Source organism: Cryptomeria japonica, chromosome 5 (genome assembly GCF_030272615.1).
Source record: "Cryptomeria japonica chromosome 5, Sugi_1.0, whole genome shotgun sequence".
Classification (NCBI taxonomy): Eukaryota; Viridiplantae; Streptophyta; class Pinopsida; order Cupressales; family Cupressaceae; genus Cryptomeria; species Cryptomeria japonica.
In genome coordinates, this window is record NC_081409.1 from 806,268,469 (window position 1) to 806,294,226 (window position 25,758).

Consider the following 25,758-nt stretch of genomic DNA (forward strand, 5'->3'; position numbering starts at 1 on the left):
AGTAAGTTTTTTTTTAAAAATGTTTATGTGAAAAGAAGAAGTTTGTAAACAAGTTACGTTTATACTTTCCCATTTTATCTTGCATGCATGGTTAACAAGAAAGCTTCTGAAAAGATGTGGAAAAGGATTTTACTTGATCAATTTAAGTTTGACTGACCAAAATTTTTGTCTCGATTGTCAAATCTAGGGTTCTTGAATTTACTAAATATGTGGCTGATTGTCTAGATATATACCTTTTGGTTATGGTGGGAGTTCAGTGGTAAATGGGAGCTAAATTTGTTAGATATTTTGTATTTATTGTTCATTTACAAAAGAAAATTTGTTGGATACTATGATAATTTTTGTGTTTGGATGTTATTTGGTTGAAGTAGAATTTACATTTCCATGCTTACTATAAAACATTAAAATATTTAGTTCATGTAATCTCCTAATTTTTGTATATATTAGTTTATAAAAAGATTTGATTACTTCTCTACAAATACTTCAAAGGTCAAAGCAATAAAAGCCTCTCTTATACTCGAGAAATTAAACCATGTCCATGCTATGAAATCATCATAAAGCTAACCACATACTTAAAAAGGGAAGAATTAAAAATGATACGAAGTTGTTATGAAACAAGAGATGTTGTGTCAGGAGATGTCTTAAAGGGATCATAATTATGGTTTACAAGTACACAACCTAGACAAGATCCCTCAATGCAAGAAATTTTGGGAAGACCATTATCCAAATCCTATGCACTCAATTATTTGAGATACCTATACTTCAAGTTATCAAAGCATAGCTAAGAAACTTGCTACAAACTAGCAGAACATGTGAGCCAAAAGCCTTGGTGAGTTACTTGCCAGAAACTTGTCGACAATTTGTTTTAAAACTTGCCATTGTTTTTAATTTTAGCTCATTTATAACTTGTCTAAATGAGCATAGTTTTGTATTTTTCATGTAATCTTAAAACTATTATATGTTTTGAAAGCATTTTTATAAATAACAAAGTGCCAAACACCCAATTTTTCTCTTAAGTGACAAAATAATGAAAATAGCATGCACCATGAAGCTTTGTGCAGTTTGAAAAGACTTGACTTAGTTTTAATGGCTGCCCCAAGACCCAAAATCCCATGAAGAGCACTGTCTCTTGACCTTGTTAGGATCCGCAGTGTAGTAAATTTTGTTCTTTTACAATTTCACACTTAGTTTGGACCCACATTGATAGTTATGTCTAAAGTGTACCTAATTTATATTCGATTTTGTTAACTTATGTCTTAAGTGCTACATAATTAAAAATCTCACTCTTTCCGCTTCTTGAACTGTGAACCCTAGGCCAAAAATATATGAGATATTGAACACATTTTACCATATCTTCAGTTATTGGGCATCAACTATGGTTTTGAAAGGCTTGGTCATATGATTCCGCATCTATATGATGTAGGTATGGAAGTAAGGATGTCATAGCAATGGGTATAACCTTAGCGTTAGCACAATTTAAAATTCAACTACCAAGTAGATCAAGGATACGTTTTAGAGAAAATGCAAATATGATGGGATGCACTTTTGATTATTTTTTAGTTTTCAAAGGATAATGTTTGTAGCTCCACCACATCTAGGAATATGACGATCCATACATTAGATGATTACATGAAATCTTGGAAAACCTTCTTTCAAAATAAAAAAGGCACAAACTGTATATAAGGCCTTATGATAGAACTAAAGAAGATGGTCTAATTATTCATGCAAGGCAATCCTAGTCCTAGCCATCCAATAACTGGATCAATAAAGATACTTGCATAAAAGGAGAGGCTTTGAGAAAATAAAATTTTGAAATTTTATTTTAGAAAAGAAGATTTTCAATTTTTTAGTTTTTTAAATTTTAATTTTAAAAAAGAAGAGCTTTTAATTTTTTATTTTAATATTTTCAAATTGTTTTGGAGATTAGGTTTGAAATTTTTCTTCACAATTTAAGTATAAATTTTATTATAATATTATAAGAAGAAATCTGAACTTTTTAGTATTAGTTTTCTATAAATTTTAGATCAATTGTTTTATATTAATTATGATTAGAAAATCTATATAATCATTGTTGAAAATTTCTTAGTGAATATTGTCAATAGCATGTCCTATTTTTTAAAAAATAAATCCCTTTATGAAACCATATTTGTAATAAATTTTCAAAAACATTTATTTAAATTATACAAAAGATATAATTAATAAAGAATATATATGTAAAATTGATAATTAAATAATGCTTATATAATCTATTTCTTTATGTAAAAAGTTCAAATCTCAAAACACTATTTTAATCTTTATGTTTCATTTTACATGAGACATGATGCGAGCACTATAAATAATTCCTTAAACAAAGAATGGTTGCAAAAGAAAGTGAATTCAATTTGGTGATGAAGGCTCCCTAATTAACAAACAAATGTTTCATTCGATGTGTTGAATAATATAAATTGTAGTTAATAAAACTTTGAAGGTATTTCGTTTGTCTATATTTAAGCATTTTAATACAATAACAATTTGTAATCGCAACATTTGTATAATGGACATCTTGATATGCAATTGTATGCAATGTAGCAGTATAATAAATCATAATATTTTTAATAAATGTAAATCATTTATTTCTTTTTAATGTAATGTATTATACAAAAGGCTCAAAATATTTAATTGAAATAAATTATTGGCAAAAAATGCATAAAAAATTAAAGTAGTAAATATTTAAGGCAATCCACTTCCCTTATCTTAACTGAAATGTATGCACTACTACGTCCTCACATTCTACTAGCAGATGAAATATGTAGATCCACCAAACATCAAACACAAGAGATTATGGTGAACATAAAACCTTGATAAACAATATCTTTTATATCTATCAATAGTATGTCCAAGTGTAAGACCCTTACCAATGAGTACAACAAATAATTGCAATAACCCACACAAGTTGTGTGTCTTGCAAATTCTAAATTAATTTGTTAATATGCAATAAAATTAAATGTATTTTTTTAAGTGTAAAAATGGGCCTCGTGTTTTTAGGTGGATCGAAGTTCGACATGTATTTTGGTAGTTATATGTATTGTCCTTAAAAGAATCAAGAGTAGATACTTGGCAAGCACTATCATGCTTTATTGGTCCTCTAAACAATTTGCAAGTTTTGCAAAAGCGAGAAAGTAGATACATTCCAATGGATCAAATGATTCTAGATCCACTATAATCTAAAAATTCATGGCTTTAAGATCTTGAAAGTAGACTCGGTTACTACAAAAGGGATTTTGTACCTGGTTGCTATTGAAGACTTATTTGAGCAGTAGAGTTTTATCCGCTCTGCTTTTCCCAAGTGTGCCAAAACAAGACACATTTTTATGTTTCTCTGACTCAATTAACTCCTCAAGTTTGATCTATACAAAATCTTGTTCACAATGAGTTCCTCTTCAATATAGTTCATATTTCTTGTAGTCAAAGAAGTAGATGGAAAATTTCTAGATTTGTTGAGAAGTGCTATAATACACAAATAAAGAGTCCCTTTCATTTATTTAATTTGGTCATGTGCTAAATAATCAATTATTGGCTTCTCCAAATTTGCAATGAGTGCTAAAATGGCCCTTTAAAGATGGAGCTTTCAAATTAATGTGAATGGTAGGTATAAAACTAAAAGAAATGAATTTTTTCAACCTCCTCCCAGTTCTATGTAGAAACGAGAACTTTGAAACAACATGTGTGCATTCACCAAAACATAATAATAATAATCTTCCAAAATTGTTATGGTCGAAAAACCATTGCAAGATGAGCATGCATTATATAAGCATACAAAAAGCATATGAACATTTGATAGATTCCTCAATGATATGTCTTTGCATAGAATGGAATATTTTTAATATCTGCGCAAAACGGATTTGAAGAAAAAAGCTTTAGAAATTATCCAAAAAATGCAATTGGCAGGTGTAAAGTTGGATTACATGACATTTGCCATTATCATCCTTGCATGTGCTAAATCAGATTTGTCATGATCCATATTTTTGATAATGTGTTAGTAAGAGATATAATGTAGGTTTTTATTTATGAATTGAAATTGAAATAGATATGAGCATTCATTTTGATGACAATTCAGTTGTATACAAATATTAGGAAATGATGTATGCATTTTATTCATGCAATATGTAATTTGATATCTAGTATTATCTTAATTGGGGATCGTCAATACTGATGAATTATTCAGTGCAAGTGATGCAAGGCCATGTGAACAAAGTTGAAGGCGAGAACATGACTCAGGTAGAGTTGTTTTTACCTTATGACTTCGATAGAGTAGGAGAATCTCACACACCACATTAGGATTTATAATTTGCATCTTTTAATGTTGGACGATTTAAATGACCTTATTTGAATGTTTGTTTACATTAGAATGATGAACTTGGAATGAGTAGAAGATTGATTTAAATATTTATACATGAGCATTTGTTGCATGACTTGAGTGGTGATTGAGTAAAATCTAAGTTGCAAGAGTGATTGTGAAATATTATGCTTTATTGTTAAAAGAGATGAAATGTGTAAAGGATTCAAAAACGAATATTGACCTTAGGTTTTTATGTTCTTTTTGTTCAGATATATATAAATGTATGAAAAAATTGTACTTATGAGTTTACTTTTGTAAATGGGACAATAGTATAATATATATATATATATATATATAGTTATAAATATCCAATATGATTACTTCATGAATTTTGTTTTATCTATACATAATCATTTGAGATTAAATATGTATATGTAATATATATATTTATTAGAGTTATAATAATGATTCAATTATAGACTTATAAGTACATATGTGAATATCAAATATGTAGATAAATTTGCATAACTAAATTATTTTATGAAAAATTAATATCATATATATATATATATATATATATATATATATAATCATAAGAACGGTTTATTAAAAGAATTTGTTAATGACTTTAATATTTAATATATATAAATGAAGTCATTATTTATATATATGTAAATATAAATAAAATTAAAATTAAAATTAAAAATAATAATAGCATAAGGTGGCGGATTTATTAAACCAAGCTCTTAGAGCAGTCCGAGTGGGAGTTGACTATCCCACATCAATGAACTCATGCCATATCACAAGGGAGGGAATGCCCTATGGATTACGATATGCATGGAGAGTCGAGGTGGTGTTGGCTAGACATATGCTTATACCATCAAGAGTTCGAAATAATTAAGGGTTGTTTATATGCAACGTGGGCACCACAATGACTAATCCACATCTTGCATGCAGAAGTCGATAAGTCGACTTAACTTAAACTATAGATTAACATTTCCACATTGTGGCTCGTGACCTTTGGGGGAGGAAAGAGACTTGGCATGTAGTGCCATGGTAATTTGAAAACTGCAGACCTCTTCCCATTTCATGGTGGCAGTAGGAAAGACTGCAGTTCCCATGGAGATGACTGAGAAATCAAACAATCTCCTCCACGATCCAAGGCGAGAGGACGTTGACTCAGCTGCAGAAAACAACAGTTAGAATCCAAGCACCCTAAACATGTCAACAAGATAGTTTAATAAGAGGTAGATAGACTGGGGAGTCTCTTAGGAAGGAGTAGACATGGGGAAGAGGAGCGTGAGACCTGTCAATAATGTAGCTAAGGTGTCGAACCCATGGCAATGTCTAAACCAAAATAATAGCAGAAAACATAGCACGATATTAGTATAAATAGCAACATAGGCTCAATAAAGAGGAGACATAAAAATATATAGAGACGAAGAGAGAAAATAGAAAGTTGGAGCTAGAGATAAAAGAGAGGAAGATAGGAAGATAGAGGAGACCAAGAACGTAGAAGAGTGACAAGAGATTAGAGAGAATAGAATAATGGAGATTTTGATGTGTTTACGACCGAGTCGTAAAAGATCAACGATGATCATTTCCGATTTAGTGTCGAACTTAGAGGTTAGGCTCTTGGATGAGTGTTAGTTGCTTTATTATTATTAGAGAAATTCTCAAAATATAGAAAGGATAAGGACTAGTAATAGAGAGCTCATGAGATAGAAGAGAACCAAGGAGGAAAGCATTAGAATCTAGACATATTATAGACAATTTGAAGTTATCAGGGATCATAATAGCCATGGATTGCATTTCTTGAGGTAGGCTCAAATCTAGTATGTTTTGTTAAAGAGATTTAAGAGATAAAGAATGATCTAGTTTTAGATTTATGAAATATTCTAATGGAAGAGTTAGAGTTGCAATATGAATCATGTTTAATTGTTTAAATTATGATCATGCAAATATAGATGCAATAATGATATATTTTATGAAAGTTTGTTGATAAAACTTAGTGAAACTCTTAGAAATTAGATCACCCAATCCTCTAGAAACAGAGTAAGAGGATAGAGAGAGAGAAACTTTGAAATTGAACTGTGAAGAAGATGAAATATTAGGATTATGGCTTATTAAATAGTGAAGTTTATTTTGATATCATAAGAAAAGACTTACACTTTGAAATTAGATCCTTGCATGAAGAGAAAAGAGGGTTATTAGGTGTCTCATTATAAAAGGCCATATAGATAGGCGCTTTATGAATTTTCATCATGTTAGATTGTTGTTATGATAAATTAGTAAAATTAGTCAGTTGAGTATTTAAATCATGAAAAGTCACATATTAGTATTAAACTAAATATGATGTTTTGAGAAAAGAGGTAAATGAACCAAGACACATGGAAAGATAGAGAGCGTAGATGATATAAAACTTAGATTTCTAAACCATAAGAAATGGAATGCATGTTAATGATTATGCTATTTAAATGTTTTGATAATTGAATAAAAGAATGTGTACTCATTTTAATTCAATTTATATGTAAGATACATACATGTGTTACACCTTCTTCTTACTTTGTATTTATTCGAATATTTTTGATGAAATTATATTTGCTTTTCAAATTATGAAAGATTGTATTCATTTAGGTGAAAGTAACGAAATAGTATTTAATTTATGAAAGTGATAGGGAAGATGTTATATCAATTAGTCAAAAGACTGTATTCTTAAAATGTATTCTTGTTTGTGGGAACCAAGTTATAGATAGGATTGTGTATAGAAAGTTAACTTCCGAGACGGGTGCCGAATATGGAATCTTAGAGAGATTAGTTGCTTTTTCCAACTATTTATTTTTTCTATGCATGGCATTATACTCAGCCGAGTAATGAATTGAATTATCCATAGAAATAGATGGAATTCCTTATTTTATGCTCTCTACCATATCCTTGCATGATAATGCTTGTTTCTTAAAAGAATTAGAAAAATGAAAATGCTTGTATCATCTAGGCATGCACCAGATTCCCTCTTGTCTTTCGAATTCTTTGGTTAAAACAATTCGTGCAGGGTCGGGTATTCTTGACTGACCAAGAATTTCGGGGAAGCATAAGCTTCAAGGTTGGGTGGAAAAAGCGCTTGAATCTTGTTCTCATCTTCATTCGATGGACTGAAAGGAAGTGACTTAGATTGGAGATCGACGAATGTATCTCACCTTCTTTATGATTGTATATTACTTAAGGCAATATGAAAGCCTAAGTAGGGTATAATGATATGTAATGAGAAATTTGTACCTTCCATTTTATATGAAAATTGTATTTAACTCTTTGATATCTATGATTGTTTTATCAATTTATTAAACTTGTTTTATATTATGTATGAAATAGACTTCTTAATCGACCTATGAGTTTATTTATGAATAAAGAGTAGATTATGCCTTATAGATTAATTTACGTCTTTACAAGATCTTTGAAACATGCTATGACAATCCATCTAAGCATAATGAAAGTTGGGTTTGTATAAACCACTTGAGAAATTTAAGAAATAATGAAATGATTTTGAGATTTTGGCGAGTGTGAAATCATTCCATTTTTACATCTCAAGGATAATACTATGGTGTGGCTAGATAGTGATCAAAAGTACAACATTGTGGGTAGTTCAAGGTAACACTAGCTTGAAGGTTCTACAAGTTTTAAAGATAGGAGGAATTGTTAAAATAGACAAAAAAATCCTTTCGAACCTGTGGCACACATAAATAACTCTAGGGCAAGTCTTCATCCCTCAAGAAATGGTAGAACAACATCTGAGGCACAATCTTTCTCTAATTGAGGTAGCGTTAAAGGAGGCTAAAATTAATGAACATGAAATAGATTTCCTATGCCACACCAAGAGCCTTAGCATGGGAATGCCCCTCTTGGTGTTGGCTGTGATGGTGAGGATGTGAGCTCTTAGCTCTAGAAGATGCCCATGGTGCAGTCAATCACTGCATGGCCATATCGAGATGAAATTGTTTAAATAGCACACACCAAGCTTATACTTTTAGGCTTAAAAGTGTTAAACACTCAGAGTTGACTGACATTTTCTAGACTTTATATGTTGCTTAAGGTGTGTGGTCACACTAAGAATACACTTCTAGACTTTCAAGTGTTAAACACTCAGAGTTTAATAACATTCTCTAGGCTTAATATGTTGCTTAGTGTGTGTGGTTTAAGGCTGGCCTATTGAAATGGCATGACTTGTCATTGGTTCACAATGCATGAATTCTTCAAGACAACAAGCAAGATGATATTTAATAGATCCCATGGACTAGAAAGAGCTATTTCAACAATAAATTTATACCCTATAATAATTGGCCATATAAAAAAGAATCCCCCATATATGAAGGTTTGATGGGTGAGATTGAAATTATCATTTTCTCTAATGTTTTTTCTTGATATTATTGTGATTGTTTAGGTCTTTGCACTTGAATTTGGCTACACTGGATGGTCAATGACTTGGGTCACTCAATTTGTTTCTTACATTTGGTGCAACCTTGTTTTGATGCTTTTGTTTCCTTGTGAATTAGATAGTTTATGACTAGCACTTGCATTGGAAAAGGGTGTAAGGATTACATTGATACAATTTTTTAGTTAAATGTTAAAAAGTTAAATAGCGTTTGTTAATAATTAAAAATAATAAAACATTAATTTATATTTCATTATCTATCTTATATGAGGCATGATGTTCAATTGATCTACACACCTAAACAAGTATTTTACAAATTAAAAAATATTTTTAAAACTTTTTAGGAATGATAATCTAGAAAAAAAATCAAAAAATGATAATTCAAAATTTGAGCTGGTTTGAATTATGTGATCAAGTGTTAATGTACAATCCCTCAATATTTATGTTGAAGTAAATAAAAATAATTATTTTGAAATAACCTACAAAAATAGTAGATAGGAGAGAGAAAAAAGACATCGTTAGCTCCAACAACTATCTTTTCTACTTTATTTGTAATATAGTCTAAACAAAATAGTAGATAGGAGAGAAAAAATACACCAATAGCTCTAAAAAAGATGTTCCTAAGGATGGTTTTTGGAATTTTTAAAGGTTTGCAATGTTTTCATTGTAAGATAGTTTATGCAATAATGCATATAAGAAAAAGGTTATTGAAAAGACAAATGCAAATTTGTTTTCAAATAATTGTCAAAAGGTGTAAAATTTTTCTCAAAAAATATAATAGGACCAACATATCCACAAATCTAATCTAAAATTATATTCCTTTGGTAAAATAAGCAAATGTTTGAGCTAATGAAAAATTGTCATAAGATGAAAATGAAGAATGATACAAGAAATAATGATAATAGATACTTATATAAATGTGAATAAAATTTATCTCTTTAAAATAATAACTCTAACTTGAACATAGATCATTACAATTTAATAACATCGCACATTATACACATAATGAAGATTGAAAAAATAATTATTCATCAATTTCTATGTAAAGATTTTACCTTCATCAACTCTCTTAATCTCATATATTCTTCACTAGTTAGTATGGTGAATTTTAACTACAATCACCTATGACATAAAACAAACTAATAAATATGTACCCACACTTTTCATACATGCCTACCAGATCAGTAGGAAGTACGCCTAAGAAAATTCCTTGTTTACCCTATGATAGATGTCCATACCCTATTCCAAAGCTCCTATTTTAGGATAGGCTGAGAGGATGTTGGCAAAGCTTTGACGATCGCATTTGATTGGAAGTTTCTAAAGCCTTTCTAACAAATCCATTTTGTTCATATCATGTAATCAGGGCATTCCATAAAACCATATTTTTCTAAGGCATTTTGTAAAGCAGTTCACGTGCCTTTTGTAAGCTAACACATACATGTTTACCAGGGTAATTACATCTACACCACCTGACTAAATTCCTTTACTGTTTATCTTGGGATGGACGTCCATACCCTATTCTGAAGCTGCAATTTTCGTATAGGCTGGGGGATATTAACATACCTTTACACTTACTAATCATTTTTTTGTTGAAAGTATCTAAACGTTTTTCATCAAATACATTTTGTGCATATCCTGCAATCAAAGCATTCCATTTGACCACATTTCTTTGAGGCATCCAGTCAAACAGCTCACACACTTCATCTATGCTTCCACATTCTGCATAAATGTCTATCAGAGCATTTGCGATTGTAATATGCCCTTCCATTGACTTGCTCTAAAGGAAGAGGATAACGTCATGACAAGATTCAAATGCCTAATGGATGCACTAGCAGTGCACTAGATGCTTTAGTCTACACCACCATTAGGTCTTTTAGCAATCACATGTGAAAGCAAAAAAAATTCATTAATATTTTTATATTTTGATATAATAGACTTGGGTGAAATCCATAGATTCCCGGAAAAACTATTACTTTCTATTCCCTGAAAATTGATTGAGCACCTCAAAGTATGTGATCAGAACAATATTAAAATAATTGGAGTTAACAAACCTTTTGTACAGGATTCTAGTGGTCTTTTGGGTTTATACATTTCGTTCCTCTAAATTTCTTTGCTAAGAATGAAAGAAAAGAAAACAATGAGAAAAACACTGAAAAATAAAGTGCAACATTGTTAAATATAATGTGCATCAAAGTATTCTTCACGCAGCTTTCTCAAATCTTCCAGGATTTATATCAATGCCTATAATTCCAGAAACCCCAGATATTCTTGCTCCTTCAACAGCCTTAAGAGGAAAAAAAACACCATCCTTAAGAGGAAAAACAACACTAAAATAAGAAATTTGATGTCTCCACAGTTGACAATTATCGAACATAAAAGTTTATAAGGAACTCTTAAAATGTCCTATCACGCCCTCATAAATATTTGAACAATTTTTTCCAAAAATTCATTAAAAGAATTGAATCCCAACACAATACTGCTATTGAGTATCCCTTCTTTGGTTTGGTCACATTTAATGTAGCACCCATCCTTGATTTTAGTCAATAAGTGTAACTAAATGTATAATACACATTGAACAATACATGGGGATATCAATTAGCAAATCATGTTGATATAGCTTTGGAGACAACACAGCTTAGGATGTAGGCTTTGATAAGAGGAGCTGCAGGATTGATTTTGGCAACACAGGAAGTGTGTATAACTGTGTATTGACTAAAAGTGGATGTCCTAATGAAGTGATAAATTGCTCTCACTAATCATAACCCCTCTCTTTGGATTAGCTTTTAGCAAGTCACACAAATTGCTCTCTTGTAATTTGTAGTGCTTGCACTCTCCACACTCTCCTGTAAATACATGCTGAACTCTATTTATAAATATCGTGGGCGATGATGAGAGGACGATGAGATTTGAATTGATCACAAGATTTGATTTGATCACATATCTACAAGAAATCTGTTTTGATTTAGAATCTGCATACTGTTTGCATACTATTTCCCAGCTTGTCGATAGTAGATAGGATGATATCATGCCAAGCATCGTGACTTCACAAACTAGTGCATGACATTTCCATGAAAATCAACTCCAACATTATTAAATAAATATGTTAGAGGATAGGAATTAGCATGGCTACAACTACAAGGTCTTTGTGTTTACACATATATGTAAATTTTAATCATAATAAAATATTTAACATTATATATATATATATATATATATATATATATATATATATATATATATATATATATATATATATATATATATATATATATATATATATATATATATATATATATATTCTTTATATCTATATATAAATGAACATTTAGGTGAATTTGATAATTGTTGCATTTTAAAAAGGTTTGCAATACATGCATCAATTAGTACAAAAAGGGTGATTTAAACATTCTAAAAAGAATTGGAATATGAATTCATAGATAAATTTTCATCTTAATGTCCCTTTATAGTTGCTTTGAAGGATGTTAGTTCATGGGACATTTGATGAACACTATATTATATCTATTTATATATATATCTAAAATCTAGTTTTGCACAATAAAAAATAAATCATATATAGAAAATCAAAGGCGAATAAATGCTCCATGATACATTTAATATGGAATAATGATCTACCTAAAAAAAGAAAATTAAGTTGGTTGTAGGGAGGGGCATTGCTTTAGATTATTCATCTACTGTTGGAGGTGGCTTGGGGGTGTCAAGGATGTTTGATCCCTAGTTTTGGATTGTTTAGTTATTGTGTTTTGTGGTGTCGATGACGTAGGGAGGGCTCACGTTTGGGAGCCTGCCTTGGGAGAGGGCTTTCCTTTCCTAGATCTACTTGGGGTGTGAGTTTTCTATCGAGCATGATGGCTAGTTCGCGAGATGTGGCTTCACAGGCATCTCCTAGAGTGGATTTTCGAGCAACTTGGGGTTCGAAATCCTTGAATCATGGCATCAAGACTTTTGATAATAATCTCTTTGCTCCCGATTCGGAGGTTGCTGGTGCTAGTGTGACCAACAGATCTCAGATTTCAAAGATTAATGGTTTTCTTGAGAGATGCAAAGAGAGGATGAAATTGGTAATTCCGCCTGAGATGATTGTTGAGGATGTTGAATATTTTTCAAAGCATTCACTTTACTGCAAATTTTTGGGGATGATGGTTTCTCTGCAGTTTGTAGAGAATTGGGCTCAGAGGACTTGGGTGTTGGAAGGGGAAATGGATATTATGTTGTTGGCAAACAATTACTTCATGGTTACATTCAATTGCATGGAGGATCACAATAGGGTCTTTGAGGGAGGTTCGTATTTTCATAACCAAGTTGGGTTGTTCATCAAACCATGGCATGCGAGATTTAAACCTTCAAAGGAGCTTCTGAATCATGTCCCAGTGTGGGTTTGATTACCTCTATTTTCATTGGAATGTTGTTAGGAGGATGTGTTACGAATATTAGCTTTGTTGCTTGGGAAGCCAATTGGATCCTCAATGCAAACCTTGGGGAGAAAGGTACTGACTTTTTCTTGCATCTGTGTTGAAATTGATCTTAGTAAGCCTTTGCCAGATGCTATAGATATGTGTGCGGGCTCTTATTCTTGGGTCCAATAGCTTGATTATGAGATTTTACCCTTCCGATGTCACCTATGTCATGAGTATGGTCATTTGTAGCACAAGTGCCCTAGGTCTAAATTGACCGAGCATCAGCCTCAACAACCCTCTCATAACCTTGATGGAGCTGATAAAAGAAAATCCTCCATGTTTGGTGAGGCTGTGGGCATAGATGGTTTCATCCCAACTAGGACAAGGAACATGAACCGGGGTCAGAAGAGGACTTTGTAGGAGAGACAGGAGGAGGATACTTTTAACAGATTTGAAGCTTTGGATGATCTTAGCCAACAAGAGGCAAACTCAAGAATGCTTCTTTTGGATCAAAGTGTGGTGGGATTGGTTCCTGATAGTGCGAACTTTGATATTACCCAGGCCCAACATGAGGTTGGGAGTCAACAAATGGATACACATTAGCACCTAGTGGCCCAGGAGGGACCCATCTCTGGTAATGAAGCGAAGATCTCCTATAGCACAAAATGTGGGCTTTGCTGGGGTTAAAATTAATAAGATTTCTTTGCATCTTGGCCTTCTTCAGAAGGACATAAAAAAAGGACCAGCAGAGAAGATATCGAAGGTTGGCGAAAAGGAGGACTTAGATAAGATCAAATTGATGGGAGATAATTTGGTTGAGTCAGGGCCAGTAAAGACTTTGGATTCTCATTTTTCTAATCTCCTAAAATGATTGTTCTATCATGGAATGTTAGGGGCTTGAACAGTGGCCCTAGACAAAAATTTGTTTGGGAGTTGATAAGGAGTCATTCACCTGATGTCATTTTCCTCTAAGAAACTAAATTATCTGTGGAGACTATGTTTGGTATGGTGCCAAAGCTGTGGGGGAGAGGCGAATGCTAGTGTATTAGGGTAGATGGCTCCTCTAGAGGTGTAGCTTTCCTTTGGAACCATTTACGGATTCAGCCTATATGGTGGGTTTCTTTCAAATCATCCTTATTTGGGATTTCTTCTAGTCTTGAGACTGGGGAATACATCTTGCTTACTGATATTTATGCCCCCACTGATCTCCATGGTAAGAAGAAGTTGTGGTCTCATATTACTTTTGTGCGTAGGTTATTTCCTTTCCATCCGTGGATTATGGGGGGTGATTTCAATGCTATGTTAGAGCTATGTGAGAAGAAGGGTGGTACTATGCGGTTGGAGCCTTTTTCCATCATTCTTCAGGATAGTATATCGGACTTGAATCTTGTTGACATCAAGATCAGTAATGGTTTATTTACTTGGAACAATTGGAGGATAGGGGAGGATTGGATTGCAGAGAGATTGGATCGCTTCTTGGTTTTTGGTTTTTGGGTTGGTGGGGGGTGGTCCACATGCTCTGAGATCCTAAGTTGGAGAGAATTGGACCACTAGCCCATTAAACTAGTGTCTTCTTCTGCTCGAGTGGCTTGTGTTCCTTCATTCAAATTTTAGCTTATGTGGCTACGCGACTCTTCTTTGTAGGAACTTTTTGCAGAGTGGTGGAGAAAAGGGAGGCCAGCCTATGGCACTGCTATGTACACTTGTGCTAAACAACTGCAATTTGTTAAGTTTCATCTTAAACGGTGGAATTGCCAGTGCTTTAGTAATATTTTTCATGCTAAAGTTGCATCTCAACTAAAGTTGGATGGCATTACAAGAGAGATAAGAGAGCATGGATTGTTAGATTCTCTACTTAGGGAGAAAGACAGGGCAGTTAAGGATCTAGAGGAGTGGGGACTTAGGGAGGAGATCTATTGGAAACAAAGAGCTCAGATTGATTGGCTTCAAGAAGGAGATAAGAATATTGCATCCTTCTTCAATTCGGTGATAGAAAGAAGACATGGTAATGCCATCCCTATTCTTGTTAATGATAGATGTGAGTAGTGCTTATCTTTGCAGGAGATTTCTAGGGAGTCTATGCAGTACTTTCAATCCTTATTTAGTGTGGATTCTCAGGGGTAGTTTTAAGAGGAAGCTCAGTTTCTTGCATGTATTCCTTCGTTAGTTACTCAAGAGATGATTGAGCATCTTATGGGTCCTATTTTGTTGGATGAACTTGAGATGATTGTTTTGCATATGAAGAAGGGGAAAGCTCCTAGACCAGATGGGTTTCTGATTGAATTCTATAAAAAATTATGGGATATTATCAAATTGGATTTATTGGAGGTTGTCCAAGAGTCCCAGAGGAATAAAGAGATGCTTTGGGCTTTGAACACGATTTTCATTGCTCTCATCCCCAAGCGTGATGGGGCTGATCGATTAAGTAAATTCCGTCCTATATCTCTTTGTAATGTGATTTACAAGATAATCTATACACTGATAGCGGAAAGGCTAAATAAATGTCTTGGGGGTCTCATTTCTAAGGAGCAGAGTGGTTTTGTAGAGGGTCATCAAATCTTGGATGGAGTGGTCATTGCTACTGAAACCATTCACTCTATGGCTACGTCTAAAGAAAAAGCTATGTTTATCAAGTTGGACTTGGCAAAGGCTTATGATAGAGTCTGACGGTCCTAGCATAAACTATATGGTGTTAGCAAATTTCTAATCAAACCTATTTTAGAAATTCCAAAAAAAGTTGACATTTTAGGGGATGCACACCAAGTGCCATGTTATATATTTTTGGAAAAAAAACACTTTGTGTGCTCCCCCTATTTGAAAACCTTAATCTCCACTATTTTCAAAATAAATTAGTAGTTTAGAAAGTAGACTCGGAGCACTACAACTCTTATTCTTGCTGCATCTTGACGCTTTGAGTGTAGCTATCTCTATTTTCTTGTTGGAGTTTAGACTTTGCTAATTTTAGAAAAATGTGACATCTTAAGACCCCTTTTTGGTCCTCCATCTTTGTGTACTTACCCTCTTGTACTTAGGTTGGTCAGACATACACCTTTTTATCTTTTTTCCTAAAAATGTAGTACTATTGCATTGAAATTTTAAATGTTCACCAAATAGACTTACATCTTTTTCAAATAAACAACTAGTAGCTTATAAACTACATTTAATTTGCTACAAATTTTGTTATTACATATTTTTGAAATTATGTTGATAGCTCTAATTTTATGTCAAGTTGCCTAACTCTAATTTCATGAATTTTCATTGCCACTTAAGGGCCTACTTTGGCCCCACATGATCTTGTACATACCTTTTTGTGATTGCATTAAAATTTCCCAATAAAAGAACCTACCCCTATTGGGAGTAAGAATAAATATATTTATTTTGTTCTCTACATAAATATTCTTAGCCAATTCATCTTTAAATTGTAGGTCTTTGATAACTAAAGACAAACTAACAAGGTCTCTATATGACATTTGTTGCAATTCTTAAATGTTTGATATTTTTTTTTTATATTTTAAACCTACTTCATTTTATTATTTATTTATCTTCTTTTCCCAACTCAATTTTTCTTCCCCATATTTTTTTTGAAGATTGTGATGCCATTGTAACCTTTCCCATTTCTAGATCTGCAACATCCCAAATTGCAAACTTCATCTATCTTTAAAAAATTGGAATGTCATGTCCATGATGCTTATAAATCTAGATGAGCCATATTATTTTTTTCCAACAAGAAGAAGCCATAACCTAGATCCCTTCCTCTAAGGGTACCCACTACAATTTCAACACACCAATTTTAAGTGTTCCTAGGAGCCCTACTAAGGCTCAATATAAATCCCTCCTCTTCTTACCCACATTTTCTTTTGCTACCACTTTTTTTATTTCACTTTTCTTCCATCCTACTATTTTGATGCATTTTGGGTCCATATATTGGTAATGATAGATGTTTCATTTTGCAACCATGCTCTTTTACCTTTATTCTTCATTTCTCTTACTCTAGTTAATTGTCCTCTCCTTGCTTTGAGGTTATATTATATAGAAAAACCTAAAACCTTAAAAAGCCTCTTTTACTTAAAATCTTATATTTATCTTCTATTCTCATCAATTCAACTTTGATAAGCCTAAACACTTCACTTAACTTTCCCACCCTACTTTCTTGGAAGAATTCACCTCTTCATTGTAACTTGGGACTTATAAATTAGTTGGAAGGAATTGATATTTTCTTGCTTAATGCTTCTATCTAGAATCTTGTATCGAAGGAACATCTATAGATGAAAATGTGTTATCTACTCAAAATTGTTAACCCAAAATATAAACTACAATAGTATATGATGGTTTCTTTAACAATTGACTAGTAATGAATCTCCACAAACAAAAAAATTAAAACTAATTGGTGATGTAATTGTTTCCTTGCTCCCTTGGACGCTCCTACATAGAAGCTATGAAAAAGGATGGATCGAACCTAGGTCCTTATTTTAGGGCAATTAGAGACCCTGGAATTTCCTTTGGCATGTTAATCAAGAAAATAATAGCCAACAAATGTAGGATTAATCAACAAATGTTTATAATATTAGATCAATATATGGAAAGTGAATGTTCAACCTAGGGATAGGATCTAAGTGATGTTTATGTTAGGTTAAAATCCATCAATTAATGTGAGGAAAATAATTTTTATTAAATATTGGCCATATAATTTATAATACAATAATCAATCAATGAATTTAGTTGCTTTTCTAAAATAAAGTGACTAAGAACAAGGGAAACCTAGATTAAAAAAATGGTTAGCTATTTTGGAATAAAAGTGTGTTGATGTGATCTTCTATTGTTGGCCTATGACTATGACATAAAAATTAACATAATGTAACAAATTGAATGTAGATCAAATATTAGAAGGTGAAATATATGTTTTGGGTGAAGATTATAGTATTTTAAATGAGGTCATGTCATGTTGACATGGTATAAATTTTTTGTAAGTTTTAATGGTCATGACATGGTACAAAAGTTCCATGAATCTTCTTTAAGGTGAGAGTTGAAGTTTATGGCTTGTATTAGTTATATGTAACCCTCTTAGAAGGTTTCAATACAAGTTTAAAAAAACATCATGCAAGGAATCTAAGAAGGTGATGCTTCATGATGGGGAGATAGTAGTTTAAAGTGTTCTATAATTAAATTTTCTTTAAATTGTCTAGCAATTTCTTATTACTAGATGATTCCTAAATGTCTTGCTAATGACATAGGGTTAACTATTAATAGTTGTCCTTAATTGCTAAACTCAAGATTATTAGTGTCAAAATTGATAGCATTACGCTTGCTTCTAGAGATGTTAAATTAGGGGTGAGAGATAAAATTTGAATGATGTAGATTAAGTTGCACCATTTAGCCCAATGTAAGGACTTTGTCAAGCTAATTTGTATATTCTAAGTTGACAAGAACTAAAGGAGTAAATTAATCCAAACAAAAATAGTATATAATTTTTGATAGAGAGTTTAAGACTTAATTATTTTGTTTTTGAAAAATAAATTAAGGTAAAGACCACAATAATAACTTTACACCATAACTTAAATATACTAATTTAAAAAATATAATAAAAAATAATTAGTAAATTTATCCCTTTTGATTAGATATATTATTTCCAAATAATATACACATATGATAAAATTGATTTGAATATTATATTAAAATTTTGTCCTCCATTGACTATATAAAAAGCATATATTAGTATCATTATTAGTTTCCATTGAAGGTAGGGATATTAATGCATCGATTGGATACTATTTTTTTACTTATTTAGTTATCATCATTTTGAATTAAAAGATTTGATCAACAATCCTATTATTTATAATTACTTTTCTTATTTAATAATTTTAGAAATATCATGTATTTATTTTCTTATTAGGTGATGTTGTGAATAGTGCAAAATTAAATTATTACCTTAATTTTATTACAATTTAAATGTATTAGATTTTTATGAGAAAATTACATTCTATAATATAAGTCTTAATCAAACATTAATTGAAGGCTAATTAAAGGGTTGGGGCCTAACTCGATTGGCGAGAGCTTCTAGTGGTTAAGCACGAGGTCACAAGGTCTAGTCTCCCCCCATCCCATGTGGTACTAGAGGATGTGTTGTGCCAGCATCACTGGTCATGTTAAAAAGTTTACCTGGCACATCGCAATTTATAGGAGGGTGATATATCTGATTCTTGCAATCTAAAAAATAAAAAATAAAAATTGAAGGCCAATTACGAGAGAGATGAGATGAGAGGGAAGGGGAGCGCTAGTGTTCTGGGAGGACGAGAGGTTGTAAGGGACAAGGAGGAAGGCAATGGCAATAGGGAGAATGATTGTGAAGGCTTTGGTATGAACTTTCGCTTGGTCAGTGGTGTGGTCCTCTTGTGGGTAGTCTTGGTTTTGGGGTATTTGGATTTGTCTCCTTCAGTGTTGTGCCTTGGTCTAGGTTGGAGAGAGGTTGCCTTTTGTGCCACAGGTGAGTGTGTGATTACTTCTGACCCTCATACAATCTATTTTATTCACCTAGACCTAGCACTAAGTCTCTTAAGTTGTTTCTATGAAGGTTGCTATTGATTGGGGTTTTTTGGTAGTGTTTATGTTTGTGGGTGTGGGATCCTTCCTTTCCTTGTACTATAATTTAGGTTATGGTGTTGTTTGCTTCAATATGATTGTTGTTTGGACCATTTTTGGTGGTGTGCTCAACTTTGTGAGGGCTGAGTTGCTGCAAGATGTTTATGGGGCTTGGAGGAGCTTTGATGGGCCACAAACTCTCCTTTTAGTTTCTACCTTGGCATCATAGCAGGCTGATTGGTTCCTGAAGGTGCTTTTGTGGAATTTTTTGGCACCTTCTCTGGTTGTTTGCAAGTGCTTTTCTTGAGTCTAGGTTAGAACTGTGGGGTATGGGGAGGAAGGGGTTGTCGTAGGTTTCTTTGATTCCTTTCTTCCTCTAGCACTTTGGGTTTTGACCCTTCTTTTTTATTTTTGTCATCTAGATTGGCTGTCATTGTTACGTAGTTGTTCCTTTTCAAGGTTCCTTTATTTGTGGACTTTGGTTTGGAGTTGTCTTATGCTATGGTTATGCTTGTCACTTTTGTTGTGTACGTCTAGAGCATCCTTATAGAGATATTGTTCTCCTTCATGTCTTCTAGAATGGGATTTTTTGGAAGGAGGTTGTGTTCAGTTGTGATCTCCTCACTATGGAGGCCTCTGATGTGCTAATCCCTCTTCTTGTGATGAGGGATCTAGTTTGGTTTTTGGGCTTATGGTGCCCTCCCCATCTTTGGTGGGGCCCATTATGCTGTCACCGACCCTCCAGGTGGAGAATCCTTTTAAGGTAGAGTTTTATTATGTAGGGGTTGGTTGAGGTCTACAGGGTTGTGGGGTCAAAACATTTCTTGGTGGAAGATGGTTTTCCTAATGGAGTGGGTTTTTGGTTAGTGGTGAGTTGGAAGTGGTGGAATGTTGAGTGTTGGTTACCTTGTGGGTATTTAACTTAATAGGGCTTTGCTCCCTTCCTATTGGCCTCTATGGTGGATTTTGATTTCTTCTAGAGATTGCTATTTTATTTTTGGGATGGTGCTTCTACCCCCATTGCCCCTTGTCTTCCTATGTTACCTCTTAAGGGATGGTTTTGTTGTTCTACTTTGATAGAGAATTTCCTTCAAGAGGGTTTTTTTGAAAAAAGGTTGGGAATTCCTTTCGAAATCCATTGGTTGTTTTTTTTCTCCCTTGGTTTCTTTGGTCATAGTTCAAAGATTTTTTTTCCAAGTTTTGGTTTGGGGTTCTTTCCTAAACTCCTTTGTTATGATTTGATGATTTTATAGTGATGGGAACCTTATTTCCACTGGTTTGAGGCTTTGGTCAAAAGCCTTTGTTCAAAACATGGCATGCCCTTTTTTGGTTTTGTGGTTTTGGAGGGCTCATTGCTTGTGAGTTTCTGCCTTATGTGTGCCTACGTGATGGTTATGTAAAAGTTTTGGCCCATCCCGCTTTAATCAATTAGAACATTAATTGAAGGCTCAAATTTCAACTCTATTAGCATTATATCTATTGATTGTGGCAAGGTAAATTAATATGAAAATTAAGTATGCCTTCAATGAAATCCTTTTATATAGAACCACATTGTTGACCTTGATTTTTTTTAATTTTTATTTTTTCATATAAAAGACTTGAACTAATATAATTATTCAATAAATATACTTAATTATATGTTTTCAAAAAATGGTTTACTCTTATTAAATAATGCACCATCATTTTATTGCTTTGGTACAAAAAATGACAAAAAAAGAATTCAACTACAAATAACGAGTCACAATGATTACAATAATACACTATTTATATAATTTAATAGATATTGACCTTCACTTCAACTACAATTTCAACCATCAAATCAGCATAATAAACCAAATACACCAAATACAGTGTGGTGAAACATATTGATTCAAAAAAATGTTGCCATAGATTCACAACTTGACTTGTTCTACAACTTTATTGACATGCTAAAAAAATAATTACTATCTCACAATCGTTATATTTAACAATTTAGAATGATATAAATCAATATAAATTTATTCGATTAATATCATCCAAAAACTGAAACATCTCACTACACCAAAATTCACCATAATAAAAATGTTGACCCCCACGACGGATATCAGAGAAGTGTTCTTCCAACGCTTGAGTTTCTGCAGTGGATAATCTTAGTGTTTGCACCTTGGTCTTTGTCTTGATGAACTTTTCTTCCACTGCCATGACAGTTTGAGCCTTTGAACATCCATACACCCTTATCTTCTCTACACTCTTCAAATTCCAATAACACAGTGACAACATCTGCAATGCCTCACACTTCATTACTGTCAATGTTTTCAATGAAGGTAGCGCTCCTTCGTCTACCATTGGAAGTTGCTCTAACTTCTTCATCTCCACCATTGACAACACTTCCAGATTAGGAAATGCTCCCTCCTTGCCAAATTCCTCTGGGAATTTCTCTATGTTGGGGCAAGCAACAATATCCAGATGCTTCAGACTCCGAAGTATGTGCAATGCAGGAAGTTGTTTCAACATGCCACAGTTGGAAAACCTAATGTAGCTCAAATATTGAAACTTACAAAATGAATTTTCTATTTGTAGTAATTGAGGACAAGAAAGGCAGAGTTTCTTCAATCTTGACATGGCAGCCATGTCCTGGGGTAGGCTTTCCATATCTGCTAGAGACAAATGCAGACACTCCATCTGCTTTGTGTTTCCCAGCATTCCTTCTCGAATTATTTCACCATTATTTGTAAGTCCCAACCTTTTTAGTTGATATAGGGTGCCCAAATCATTAATTGAAAGCCAATCTCTTCTGCACTTATTCCACCATATATTCGGAGAATTGTTTGCATCCAGGTACTCCAGAGACGTAAGATTTGAGACCCCATAAGGCAAGCTCTGCAGATGTTCACAAAAACTAACATCCAAAAGTTTTAGAGAAGTCAGATTAGAAATGTTGGATGGGAGTTGTGCTATATCAGATCTGTAAAGATCTAATATTTGAAGGTTTCTGAGAGTAGCGACAGAGCTGGGCAGTCTCTTGATTGGAACAGAGCGTAACCTGAGGCAAACTAAATTCTTCAAACATCCCATATTTTTTGGCAACGACTGCAGTGCAGTCCGTGACAAATCAAGAACCCTGAGAGCGGTCATTCTCCCAGTCACCTCTTTTGGAATTGCTGACAAAGAACGATTAGAAGCGAGTAGCAAGGAGCGGATATGGGGAGCTCCGAATGCCTTTGGAACCCTAGTAAAACAATTGCCCTCCAATGAAATTCTGACGTGTCCCCCACAGTCATCCGCTGGAAACTCTCCTAGACCTCTGTGTGCCCGAAAGAAGCATTTTTCTTCCTTCTCCGCAATTTGGTGTGCTAAATCGTGCAATAAATCATGCACCCTGAAATAGAGCACATTTCCACTGTGATCCTTCTGGAGTGGCTCAATAAGGCATCGATCTGCTAATAAATTGACATATATCTCTCCAGTTTGGACAGGATTTGACCCGGTCACCAATCCTTCTCCAATCCAGTATTCTGTAGCAACTCCCGTACAGATGACTCTGTCTTCTGAGAAAGCAGCGAGGCAGAGGAAGCACAACTGCAAGGAAATACCATAGCCAGGCACGTTGGCCAAAGCATCGTAGCTTAATCTCAACCTCCCTAGAAACGAGTGTAAAGAATCATTCTGCAATCTCTGGAGTGTGAATTCCCATTCATTTAACTGGGTTATGCCTGCCATTGCCTGCCCGATTACTTTGAGGGCTAATGGCAGTCCTCCGCACTCCTTGCAAACATGCTTTGCTATTCCTTGGTCAATGCCCATGGGCAAAATTCCATCGTTGTGTTGAAAAGCATGGAATGAAAACAATCTCCAGCTATCTTCCTTGGTCAAGTCTTGCATTTGAACGATTGATGGAGGTGGAACACCCATCTGTGAGAGAACATTCTTACTTCTGGATGTGGCAATGATGATGCTGGAGTTCAGGTGTGCAAAGTGAGGCACACACAACTCCTCTAACAAGGAGGCTGCGCTTGTTTCCCAAACATCATCTAAAAATAGGGCAAACTTGTGTTTTTTCATGCTTTGATTCAACCATGATTTTACACAGTCTTCTTCTCTGCTGTCCAGTCTTTCATTTACTTTTAGAGCTATTTGTTTGACAAGCTCATTTCTAAGAACATTGAAAGATGGATTCTGTGAAACAGTAAGCCAAAGCATCAAGTCATTAAAAAAGAGATTCTGTACCTGGTTACTATTGAAGACTCGTCTAAGAAGTAGAGTCTTCCCGGCTCCGCCCTTCCCAACTATGCCGAAACGAGACACATTTTTGTGCTTCTCTGAATCGATTAGCTCCCCAAGTCTGATGGATACAGAATCTTGTCCGACAACTAGTGCCTCCTCAATATACTTCATATTGGCAGCGGTTGAAGAAGTGGACGGAAAATCTCCGGATGTTTGGGCAAGTGCTGAAGTATGCAGATTTAGAGAATCCTTCATCTCTTTAACCTGCTCAAGCACTTGTCGATTCGACACATGTTGTTGCAGTTGGTGCAGAAAAGCAACTAAAGGCGTGGAGGCTACATGCTTCTCCACATTTGTAGTGAGTTTCCTGATCTTTCTACTCGTTCTGTAACGAGAAAAAAGATGACAGGATGAGCGTACAGTGCAGCGCTGTGCCAAATCAGAAGCTTCCTCCAGAAGAGCATTCAATTCGTTCAACCAGCTGTTGACCGTTGGGGGTAAAGAATGGTGAGGGGATGTGCCCATTCTCCCAGAGTTCAAAGCTTTTCGATATTCCTGCATTTCTATGTTCAACGATTGAATTTTGAGAAGCAAAATTTTGAGGGCTTCCAACTCTTTCCTGCATGCGATGGCAACATTGATACATTGAATAATCTGATTCGCAGCCAACTGAATGGCCCAACCAATCATTCCAGAGATGAAGCCAGGATCACCCATTTTTTGGGTACCTCAGAAACAAAATTGAAACTCCAATTGTAGTCTTTCCCTCACAGAATGCAAGGGAAATTTGAACAAAAAGCAGGTAAAGCTATGCCGAAAGACGCAGATTAATCTAGTAGGTCTTATGAAAAGCAAACGCTATTTTTGCATATGAAATGAAACGCTATGAATTTACAGAGACGTCGTCACACAAAAAATTTATTTACCTAGGAAAAGTAGAAAAATGTTACAAGATAAGTGAAAAGAGAATAAATCATTTACACCGTGTTTTAAGCGTCAAGCTACCTGATTTTCGTCAATCTACTCTCAAGTATTTTGAATACTTCAATTCACAGACAAAGTCGTCGTCAAGCTACCTCATTTTTCTCAATTTACTCCAAGTATTTCGAAGACTTCAATTCATATACACAGTTTTAATGTCAAACTAGCTCATTTTCGTCAATTTTCGTCAATTTTCTCAAAAGTATTTTGAAAACTGGATTTTAACTCACAATTTGTCAATCACGTGGTTTGATTTTCACAAGAATTAAGTTTATTTTCATTCATGCCCATGTGAGTTACTTTTAAAATTTTTCATTTTAGTGGCATGTATGGTTGACAAAACAAACTTCTGAAGAGATACGCGCAAAATGATTTTACTTTTGTTCGATTTAAAGTTGACTAACCAAAAGTTTTGTCTCTAGTGTCAAATTTTATTTTTCCATTCTTTATTATGAGGAATGGCTCTTGTATTTACTAAGTATATGGCTGACTGTCTAGGTATATACGTTTTGGTAATGGTGGGAGTTTGGGTGGCAAATCGGTGTTAATTGGTTGATATTTTATATTTATTGGTTGTTCGTTGAAATAGAATTGTATTTCAATTCTTCTTGTAAGAATACTAAAATATTTAGTTTATGTAATCTTCTTAATTTCTCATATATCAATTGCTCGAAACATTTGATTACCTTTCTAAAAATATTTCAAAGGTCTTGAAAGTAATGAAAACCTCTTTTGTACTTGAGAAATTAAACTCATGTGTGTGCTAACAAGTAATCAATAAAACTAAGCACATACTTGATCTTGTGAGATTTTGTCAAGATCTAGAGGCAATGGAAAGC

The 25,758-nt window shown here is 33.7% G+C and overlaps 1 protein-coding gene across 1 annotated transcript; it reads right to left on the reverse strand.

Annotated features, from left to right (window-relative positions):
* Positions 1-21,584: 21,584 nt before the first annotated feature.
* On the reverse strand, positions 21,585-25,535 carry LOC131875673 (probable disease resistance protein At1g61300). Its single transcript, XM_059220279.1, has one exon. It carries the CDS (start codon positions 24,653-24,655, stop codon positions 21,722-21,724), a length of 2,934 nt encoding a protein of 977 aa, XP_059076262.1. The 5' UTR covers positions 24,656-25,535; the 3' UTR covers positions 21,585-21,721.
* Between the last annotated feature and the right edge of the window lie 223 nt (positions 25,536-25,758).

Coding starts and splice junctions, on each gene's coding strand:
- LOC131875673 (XM_059220279.1), bottom strand. CDS start 24,655: ATGGGTGATCCTGGCTTCATCTCTGGAATGATTGGTTGGGCCATTCAG.